General features: G+C 44.0%; 1 protein-coding gene, 1 long non-coding RNA gene and 1 other non-coding gene across 5 annotated transcripts in view; all 3 read left to right on the top strand.

The window, feature by feature from the left end:
• The first annotated feature begins 4532 nt into the window (after positions 1-4532).
• Positions 4533-8061, top strand: LOC123096801 (heat shock cognate 70 kDa protein 2). The gene is made up of 2 exons (XM_044518574.1): positions 4533-4852; positions 6181-8061. The coding sequence occupies exons 1-2, from the start codon at positions 4639-4641 to the stop codon at positions 7911-7913; spliced, it is 1947 nt and encodes a 648-aa protein (XP_044374509.1). The 5' UTR covers positions 4533-4638; the 3' UTR covers positions 7914-8061.
• Positions 5660-5800, top strand: LOC123100925 (small nucleolar RNA F1/F2/snoR5a). Its single transcript, XR_006448535.1, has one exon. It is a non-coding gene; the product is annotated as a small nucleolar RNA F1/F2/snoR5a (small nucleolar RNA).
• Positions 8062-8719: 658 nt separating the features above from the next.
• LOC123096800 (uncharacterized) overlaps positions 8720-11049 on the top strand; it is a 6443-nt gene continuing 4113 nt past the window's right edge. The window contains exons 1-3 of one of the 3 annotated variants that reach the window (XR_006446706.1): positions 8720-9235; positions 9348-9511; positions 9663-9722. This is a non-coding gene — a long non-coding RNA (uncharacterized lncRNA). The remainder of the gene's footprint in view (positions 9236-9347; positions 9512-9662; positions 9723-11049) is intronic. The other 2 variants (XR_006446704.1, XR_006446705.1) reach the window with 2 other exon arrangements.

Here is an 11049-nt window from a genome sequence, read left to right as displayed (position 1 = left end):
GAGGTCCCCAAAGTCTTTGATGCGAGTAGAAGCTGGGAGGTCGACCCTACAGATGCCTACTTAGCTTCAGCTTTCACCGCCTTGCGGGGCTTCTTCCAGGCCCACTAGGTCACCGTGACGCGACCATGGGGAGCACCAGGAACACAACCATGAAGAGGGTCCAACCTACCTGCCGCCGCCGCTGATGCCGGCGAGTTTAGAGGTTGGGAGGTAGAGCGTGATGGCCACGGCGAGTGTAGCCGCCAACCCCTACGCATGGCCTCGTCCTCGGCCACGTCAGTGCCAGTAACTCGTTCCTCAGGGTTGAATAATACGTCTCCAATGTATCTATAATTTTTTATTGTTCCATGCTATTATATTATCTATTTTGGATGTTTTATATGCAGTAATATGCAATTTTATATTCTTTTTGGGACTAACCTATTAACCTAGAGCCTATTGCTAGTTTCTGTTTTTTTTCTTTCTTTAGAGTTTCGCGGAAAAGGAATACCAAACGGAGTCCAAACGGAATAAAACTTTCGCTATGATTTTTCTTGGACCAGAAAACATCCAGAGGACTTGGAGTGCAAGTCGGACAAGCCACGAGGCGGCCACAAGGACGGAGGGCACGCCCCCACCCTTGTGGGCCCCTCGTGACTCCACCGACCTATTTCTTCCATCTATATATTCTCATATATCCCAAAACCAATAAAGAGAGCCACGAAAACACTTTTCCACCGCCGCAACCTTCTGTACCTGTGAGATCCATCTAGGGGTCTTTTCCGGCGTCCTGCCGGAGGGGGATTCGACCACGGAGGGCTTCTACATCAACACCACTGCCCTTCCGATGAAGCGTCAGTAGTTTACCACAGACCTACGGGTCCATAGCTAGTAGCTAGATGGCTTCTTCTCTCTCTTTGATTCTCAATACCATGTTCTCCTCGATGTTCTTGGAGATCTATTCGATGTAATACTTTTTTGCGGTGTGTTTGCCGAGATCCGATGAATTGTGGATTTATGATCAGCTTATCTATGAATATTATTTGAATCTTCTCTGAATTCTTATTTGCATGATTTGATATCTTTGCAAGTCTCTTCTAACCATCGATTTGGTTTGGCCAACTAGATTGATTTTTCTTGCAATGAGAGAAGTGCTTAGCTTTGGGTTCAATCTTGCGGTGTCCTTTCCCAGTGACAGTAGGGGCCGCAAGGCATGTATTGTATTGTTGCCATCGAGGATAGAAAGATGGGGTTTACATCATATTGCTTGAGTTTATTCCTCTACATCATGTCATCTTACTTAATGCGTTACTCTGATCTTTATGAACTTAATACTCTAGATGCATGCAGGAGTCGGTCGATGTGTGGAGTAATAGTAGTAGATGTAGGCAGGAGTTGGTCTACTTGACACGGACGTGATGCCTATATTCATGATCATTGCCTTAGATATCGTCATAACTTTGCGCTTTTCTATCAGTTGATCGGCAGTAATTTGTTTACCCACCTAATATTTTCTATCTTGAGAGAAGCCTCTGGTGAAACCTATGCCCCCGGGTCTATTTGCCATCATATAAGTTTCCGATCTACAATTTTAGTTTCCGATTACTTCCTTTGCAATCTTTTACTTTCCGTTTTATAAACCAAAAATATCAAAAATATTTACTTTACCGTTTATCTATCTCTATGAGATCTCAGTTTTGCAAGTAACCGTGAAGGGATTGACAACCCTTTATCGCGTTGGGTGTAAGTTGTTGATTGTTTGTGCAGGTATTCAGTGACTTGTTCGTTGTCTCCTACTGGATTGATACCTTGGTTCTCAAAACTGAGGGAAATACTTACTCTACTTTGCTGTATCATCCTTTCCTCTTCAAAGGGAAAAACCAACGCAAGCTCAACAAGTAGCATCGAACACCATGGCAACGATGCAGACGATGACGCAAACGATGGCGAGCATGAGTGCATGACGATGAACGAGGCCATCTCATGAAGGAGTAGCGCGGATAGGGAGGGCCGGTGCGGGTGGCGGTGGGACTGCAATCGCTGGCTGCGATGGGGAAGAAATTTCCTTTGCCCTAGATCATGGGTGTGTGGAGGACTGGAGGGTCGCACAAAGAGAGAAACTGAGAAAAGAACGAGTGCGTGCTAGTCTAGCGACAATTGTGGATCGTGAGGTGTGCATGCCGTGGTAGAGTTGTCTCGTTTTATTTTTTTTCTTCTGTAAACCGGAGGTGTGGAAGGGACATACATGCGGTGAAAGAAAATCGGTGGCACAATGGGACAATCGATCGAAGAGGGAGACAAACGAATGAGACGACGTACGGACTGCTCCGAGCAGAGATTATTTGTTTCCTGAAAATTTGTTATTTGTTTCCTAAAATATTTTTTTGATGGAAATTCCTAAAATAAATTACATTAATGAAAGGATCGATTGATTTGGAAAAATTAGGAAAGTAATTGATAGAGAAGAAAACCAGTGTGGGAGGGGTGGTGGGAGATGGGAGGAAATAAAACCGGACGAAAATAAAACTGAAGTATCAGGCTACCAACTGCTCCATTAGGAGTAGAGATTCGAAATCGAGTTTTTTTAAAAGGTCCACGTTCTAGGGTCAATGGTCAGCAGCGCCTATACAAACCTCGCCTAACGCGAGTTGGAGCGACGCGAATGGGCCGGCCCAGGTAGGTTACATGTAAGTTCGTCTTTTCTCCTGTTTTTTTCTTTGTTCATTTTTATGTTTTTATGTTATTGTTATTTTCGAAAATATTGTAAATACATATATTACAATAACATTAAAACAAATAAAAATATTAAAATAGTGATTTTGAAAAATATATTAACACAATGCAAAAAAATGTTAGCTTAATTAAGAAAATTCATAGCATATTAGAAATTTTTTGGGACATTTTGTAAATATTCACGTGTTTCAAAAAAAGCATGTGACGTTATGAACAAATTTACTCATATTTTAAAAAAATTTAAAATGTATATAAAATAAATGTTCAAATGTATGTGAAAAATGTTTATAGCATAAAAAACTGTTTGTGACATTCTAAAACCGGTTATGCATTTCAGAAAAAAAGTATGAGACATTATAAAAAATTATTAATCATGTATTTATAAAACATTAAATGTATATCAAATAACTATTTAAGATGTATATGAAAATGTACAATGTTTATGAAAAATGTATATATCAAATATATATTCGAAAGAAATGTTAATCATTGTATTTAAAAATGCTAATCATGTATTAAAAATATTAAGCATGTATAAAAATGTTCTTGTTGTATAAGAAAAATGTAGACATCGAAAGCATTTATTTTCAATACTAATAATTATGTATTTTAATTATTTAACATGTATAGAAACAATGTTTCAGGCGTACATGAAAAATATACATATAAAATCAAGAAAATGATACAGACAACACATAGAAAACAAAAAAAAAGTTAATCAAAAAGTTGTAAAACCGAAGAAAAACCAATGGAAACCATAAAGAGTAACAGAAAAAGGAAAGAAAAACACACAAAAAAACAAGTGAAAAAGAAAGAGAAATGAAGAAAACCAAATAAACCAATATAGATCGAAGAAAGAAAAAAAAACCAAAGAAAACAAAAGTTATAACCATTAAAAAAGAAACCAGAGAAAACCAACGAAAAACAAAAAGAACTGGAATAAAATCTGGAGTAGGGTGAATCCTACGCTAATGGCCAGTCCACTCGCGCTGCTGCTGATCCGGGAGAAGTTAACGTCTTGTTGTAAGTGATTTACTATACATTTCAAAAAAAAAAAACTCTCGCGCATGCTGCTTTTTTTTTTAAGATTCTCGCGCATGTTGCTAGGGTCATCGAAGGGCGTGTGGAGGTGTATCTCCGTCGGATCTCACGGGATTCGGTCGGTGTTGGTCTTTGGTGGATCCGTTCTTCGTTCGCTTTTGTTTGGATGTTTACATGTTTGATCCTTCCGATCTCTGACTTTCTTCATCGGTGATGGTTGCTGATTTGGTGCGCTAGTCCTACGGAGGTTTAGCACGACAACTTCCCGACTGTATACTACAAGGTTTGCCCGGCTCCAGCAAGGGAGGGGCGATGGCAGCACGCCTTCGGCTCGCTCCAGTGCTTGTAGTCATCGCTAGGTGGTCCGCGAATCTGGTTGTAATTTTTATTACCTCTGGGTTTTTTTGTACTGTCATGATTGAAGATGAATAAATTGAAAGATTCTCACGTAGAAAAAAGGCACCAAGGAGGAGTTCTCTTCAAAAAGCCAACAGAGAGAAATAGCCAAAAAGAGAAAAACTGAGAGCAACATGCTTGTGTTACAGGCCAGCCAGCCCAATGATTGCGGCGTCAGGGAAATTGTCTGGGGTCAGCCCAACAAAACCCAATTAGTATTTACTTACCAAAACAGAAAAAGGAAAGAAACACGACCAATATTCGCCTAGAGCTACGAAACCACGCCTCGCGCGCCCATCGCCGTCCGATCACAACCCAACGCCCGCGAACGCCACCGTCGGAACCTTCCAGAGCCCCTCCCCGTCCGCTATAAACGCCCGCCGTCCGCCTCCGTTTCTCCCCCTCTCCCAATCCTCCTCCCACCACCAAAACCCTAGCGCCGCCGCCGCCAGCACCACCGCCGTACTTGCAAACCGAGAGACAGCTGCAATGGCCGGCAAGGGCGAGGGTCCCGCCATCGGGATCGATCTCGGCACGACCTACTCCTGCGTCGGCGTGTGGCAGCATGACCGAGTTGAGATCATCGCCAACGACCAGGGCAACCGCACCACCCCCTCCTACGTCGCCTTCACCGACTCCGAGAGGCTCATCGGCGATGCGGCCAAGAACCAGGTCGCCATGAACCCGGTCAACACGGTCTTCGGTGAGCAATCCACCACCTTTCGTCATTGCTGTGGTTTCTGCGCTTTAGATCTGTCGATTGGGGCTCTGTCTAGTTTGCGGGTTGAGCCTAGTTCAGCCCGTCCAGATCGATTTTGTACGGTTCGCTACTGGTGATTGCTTCAGTAGTTTAGCCTTTCGAATCTGTTCTGGTGTCAGCTCGCGCTTCGGTTGATTTGATTTGTTGACTAGTTGTACCTGCGCCAGGTTACAAGTGCCTGGTTGCTTAGTTTAATCTGTTCCTGCCGTAGCTGTATTAGTATATAATAGATCTGTGCGTGCGCATAGTTTTTTATGTGTAGATACTTCTGCATGCGGAATCATGGTGCCATTATCTGTTTAAACTGCATTGGCAAAGCCAGTAAGAAGGGAATCGTAAGTAGATGTGGACTACCACTGTAGATGTGGTTTTATACCTTTGATTGATGAATTGGTACCTTACGACAAATAAAATATCTCAGTTTGCCATCTAGCTTGAACAAAATGGTGATACATTATCTCTAGGCATCACTGAATCCAAAATGATGATCAATGCATATCTTGCACTACCATCTGATCTTATTTCCTAAAGCTCTTAATTCATTTGAATTATTTTTTGAACTGTTTTTGCTTTCCTATTTGATTTTTTTAACATGGAGTTAGCACATGCGATGTAAATTAACCAATTCGCTGAACATAAGTGATTATTCCAAAAAAAAAAATCACCATCTTTTGGTTGAGGTTGCTAACTTGCTGAAACTCTGTAGATGTTATTTTTGTTTACCCCTTGAATATTTATGTTGCTCCTTGTTGCTGCCATTTGATATGTGACACTTAGTCATATTTTGTATCTGTGCGTCTTGAAATATCCCATATAATAAATGGGAATGGACCTTGTGACACTAGCTGCTCCTCATCAACTTCTAGTTACAACATATAGTCGTTTACATGTTACTCTGCTAATATCTCAAACTTGTAGGATTAGTAGCCTATTCTATGCTTTGTTGGCTCTTCCATAATGCATTTGCACGTGTGGTTAACATCTTGATTAGTGACCTTCCATGTTATTATGCTATTAATGTTTTGTTATTCTGTTGAATGTTCCACCTTGTCCCTGTACCAGTACATCCTACGGTGCTTTGTTCTGTAAGCGTTTGCATGTTCTCTGATGGTTAATTACTGTCATGCTTTTTTGCTTGCACTGATTCCAACTTTGATTCTCTATACAAGCCTTGGTTGATATTCTGTTGCTTATTTTCTTACTTAATTATCAATATATCATTGTAATAAATTGGTACTTCAAAGTTTTTTACTTGAAATTTTGTTCTGCAGATGCAAAGCGTCTTATTGGCAGGAGAGTTAGCGATCCTTCTGTCCAGAGTGACATGAAGCTGTGGCCCTTCAAGGTCATTGCTGGACCTGGAGACAAGCCTATGATTGTTGTTCAATACAAGGGTGAGGAGAAGGAGTTTGCTGCTGAAGAAATCTCCTCCATGGTCCTCATCAAGATGCGTGAGATAGCTGAAGCGTATCTTGGCAGCACCATCAAGAATGCTGTGGTCACTGTCCCTGCCTACTTCAATGACTCCCAGAGGCAGGCCACCAAGGATGCTGGAGTGATTGCAGGCCTAAATGTTATGCGCATCATCAACGAGCCAACCGCTGCTGCTATTGCTTATGGTCTTGACAAGAAGGCCACCAGTGTTGGTGAGAAGAATGTTCTCATCTTTGACCTTGGTGGCGGCACCTTTGATGTCTCTCTTCTCACCATTGAAGAGGGCATCTTTGAGGTCAAGTCCACTGCTGGTGACACTCACCTTGGTGGTGAGGACTTTGATAACAGGATGGTCAACCACTTTGTCCAGGAATTCAAGAGGAAGAACAAGAAGGACATCAGCGGCAACCCCAGGGCTCTCCGTAGGCTGAGGACAGCTTGTGAGCGGGCGAAGAGGACCCTCTCCTCCACTGCACAAACCACCATTGAGATTGACTCGCTGTATGAGGGCATCGACTTCTACACGACCATCACCCGTGCCAGGTTTGAGGAGTTGAACATGGACCTCTTCAGGAAGTGCATGGAGCCTGTTGAGAAGTGCCTGAGGGATGCTAAGATGGACAAGAGCACTGTCCATGATGTTGTCCTTGTTGGTGGCTCCACCAGGATCCCAAGGGTGCAGCAGCTGCTTCAGGACTTCTTCAATGGCAAGGAGCTGTGCAAGAACATCAACCCTGATGAGGCTGTTGCCTATGGTGCTGCAGTCCAGGCTGCCATCTTGAGTGGAGAGGGTAACGAGAAGGTCCAGGACCTCCTGCTGCTTGATGTCACACCTCTTTCTCTTGGTCTGGAGACTGCTGGAGGTGTCATGACCGTTTTGATTCCAAGGAACACCACCATCCCCACCAAGAAGGAGCAGGTCTTCTCCACCTACTCTGACAACCAGCCTGGTGTCCTTATCCAGGTTTATGAGGGTGAGAGGACCAGGACCCGCGACAACAACCTGCTGGGCAAGTTTGAGCTCTCCGGCATCCCTCCTGCCCCCAGGGGTGTGCCCCAGATCACGGTGTGCTTCGACATTGATGCTAATGGCATTCTGAACGTCTCTGCGGAAGACAAGACCACTGGGCAGAAGAACAAGATCACAATCACGAATGACAAGGGCAGGCTGAGCAAGGATGAGATCGAGAAGATGGTGCAGGAGGCAGAGAAGTACAAGTCAGAGGACGAGGAGCACAAGAAGAAGGTGGAGTCAAAGAATGCCCTGGAGAACTATGCCTACAACATGCGCAACACCATCAAGGACGACAAGATCGCCTCCAAGCTAGCTGCGGACGACAAGAAGAAGATCGAGGACGCCATTGACCAGGCCATCCAGTGGCTGGACGGCAACCAGCTTGCTGAGGCAGATGAGTTTGACGACAAGATGAAGGAGCTGGAGGGCCTCTGCAACCCCATAATCGCCAAGATGTACCAGGGTGCCGGAGCTAACATGGCGGGTGGCATGGACGAGGACGATGCACCTCCGGCTGCTGGCGGCGCTGGCCCCAAGATCGAGGAGGTCGACTAAGCGAGCACTTGTACCAGTCTTACCCTAAAGTTATTCCGTTCGTTATGTTGGATGCTACTGCAGTACGTGGTGTTGGATGTGATGTGTGTGAACTGCGTTTGCTGCTGCTTTTCTGTTAATGTTAGTTGCATCTGGTGATATGCTGCTATTGCTCTCGTCCACCTGAGATATTTATTTCTCCGCTTGCCTTCGTATTTTGTTTTCATGTCGGGTTTCTGACTTGCGAACTAAGGGGTGTCTGTTTCCAGGGACTTTTTTGTAGGGACTAGAAAAAGTCCCTTTTAAAGACGGGAGGGACTTTTAAGGACTAAACTAGGCATTTGGGACTAAATGAAGAAGACTCTTAAGGAGAGTTTTTTTGGGACTTTTCCAACAATGCCCCTCCATGCATCCATTGGCCCGCCATCTCATGGTGTTGTTTGATTGTTATTTTTCTATATACTAGAGGCAACATGGTTATTTAATAACCTCTAGAAAGGGACTAGGGCACCCATTGGCCCGCCACCCCATGGTGTTGTTTGACCTTTATTTTTATATACAAAGGTAACATGGTCATTTAATAACCTCTAGAAAGGGATTAGGGACTTTTTAGTATCTGGAAACAAACAGGAAGGGACTTGGACTAGGGACTTTTTATTGGGACTAGAAAAAGTAATAGGACTGAGAACCAAACGCCACCTAAGTATTGAACTACCCCCTGTTCCGTATGTTTTGAAAATCTTACGGCGTAGGGAGTAGTAACTTTGTTAGAGCCAGTTGTTTGCGCTTGAGGGCTACTCCCTCTGTTCCGAAATAGTTGTCATTCGGGATTATCAGTTCATTTTTTGTCACGTTACGATATTTCTCCCGTTTCCCCTTTTGCCCTCGCACTCGCTCTCTCGTCGACCACACGCTCTCTCCCCGACGACCACTCGCTCCTCCCCGCCCAGATCCCTCGCGCCGCCGGCCAGTCGCCGCCCTCTCCCTCTCGTCGGTTTCTTCCTCACTGCAGCCTTGCTCCTCACCACCCCTAAAACTAGCAACCCGTCTCCCCCTCGTCGGTCAAAGGTGAAATTTTTACCAGCCGGGGTGCTCGATCTGTGGGCGGCGGTGCTCGATCCGTGCTGGAGCAGCGGGAGGAGGAGGGCAGTGCTGGATTGGAGCAGCGGTGCTGGACCGGAGCAGCGGGAGGAGGGCGGTGGTGCCGGCCGCTCTTACTTTGTGTAGTCCACTTCGCTCTCGTCATGTCGTCGTCGCCGCCGCTGCCGAGGAAGATGGAGAGCCCGTCGGAGGGAGGAGCGCCATGGCCAGTTCTGACCTCCTCCGTCCAGATCCAGCTCCAGGTCAGTTCACTACTCTCCCTCTCTTCATGAAATTTTTTGGGGCAGAGCCGATTCGGCCAGCCTCCAGCTGCGAATTTCTACTGAATCGCTTGCCGTTTGTGGGTAATTCCAGCAATCATCCCCTCCTGCTGCTTGCTCTCTCAATTTCAAGACTGAAGAAGAGAACATGGGGAGCAGCAGCTGTCCTCTGCTCTGCTCTTATGCGAATGCTCTACTGCAGGACCGTGGCAGCGATGCTCGCTGAAGCGGACGACAACCACTCCCGTGCAAACAAAGGTACAGACTGGTCCTGGTGGGCGACGAGGGCGCTCTGGCCTCTGTAGTTACACGAGACAACAGTTCTTTATGCAAATGTTGACTGAATTTGCCTCTAACTCGTCTCTGCACTTGACTGAATTCGCCTCTTTGTGCAATGTTGCTGCTGCAGGTGAGCATTCAGGAAAAGAACACTTGGCTAAACTTCAGGAAAAGGATGCACCGAATCTTAGTAAGCGGATGCTCATAGCCGAATTCTTTTGGATGCACATATAGTTTGTATCGCAACTTAGATAATGACAGTAAATAAACTCCCAATTGCACTGTCCAGCAATTGAAAATAAATTACACCTTTTCAGTTAATTTAAATTAACTGAAACCTTTTGTACTCCCATGATCAGTGTTACTGCAGTAATTCACACCGAATTTGTAAGTGCAGGTAGTGCTTGTTTTCAGGAGTAGGATGCTGATCAATAGTGCTTGTTTGGAGTAATTGTTTGCTCTGTAGTGCATTTTTGCTGCAACCTAATCTGTGGAGTATCAAGCTAATTGGAAGAAAGCCAATTGCTTGCTCTGTAGGAACTTTTATGTGCTGGAGTATAGGATTTGCTGTTTAGCAAGGCTTGAGTAATTTAGTGTAGGAATTTAGTGTTCTTCACTTCTCATCTACTCACTTCTCTTCTCTTCAGTAAATTAAATTTAGGAGTAGGAGTAGTTCTTAGAACTACTCTGCACCTTAAAACTACTCCTGTTAATTAACTGAAACTACTCTGCATCTTAGAACTACTCCTATTAATTAACTGAAAAAACTTTTTTAAGTTAATTAACTTAATTTCTTTCTGTTAGGAGTAGGAGTAGTTCTTGGAGTAGGAAGAGGAGCAGTGCGAAGAATTCTCTTCTCTTCTCTTACTCTTCTCTTCTCTACTCTCGCTCTCTTCTCTTCGCTTCTCTTCTCTTTCTCTTTCTCTTCTCTTTTCAGTAGTTTGTCTTGTGCCCTCCATCTTGTGCCGTCCATCTTCTTGCTATCTTCTCTTATCTTCTCTAAATTATGTGTAATTATGGATTATTACACATACTCCTCATCTCTTCTCTAAATTCTCTTCTTTACTAGAGTACTACTCTTCTCTTCTCTAAATTCACTCCTCTCCTCTCTTACTCCTCTCCTACTCAAAAATCAAATGATCATACAAATGGATTATTATGGATTATGGAGTATCAGAGAGTGATCATACAAATGGAGTAGTAGAAATATACACATACAAATGGAGTATGAAGTAAAAATGTATGGAGTACATGGAGTAAAATACATGGAGTAAAAATACCTGGAGTAAAAATTTAAATGGAGTTACACATACAAGTGGAGTTAGACATACTCCAACATACTCCACACAAACAACATACTCCAACATACTCAAATATGGATTATTACAAACATGACAAGCATCACAACCTCATCACAAGCATCACAAGCATCATCACTGGCATCACAGCCTCATCGCAAGCATCATCACTAGCATCACAGCCTCATCACAAGCATCATCACTGGAATCACAACCTCA

Source organism: Triticum aestivum, chromosome 4D (assembly GCF_018294505.1).
Source record: "Triticum aestivum cultivar Chinese Spring chromosome 4D, IWGSC CS RefSeq v2.1, whole genome shotgun sequence".
NCBI classification, from domain to species: domain Eukaryota; kingdom Viridiplantae; phylum Streptophyta; class Magnoliopsida; order Poales; family Poaceae; genus Triticum; species Triticum aestivum.
The sequence above is the reverse complement of the archived record's forward strand: the minus strand, read 5'-3'. Positions and strand labels throughout refer to the sequence as shown.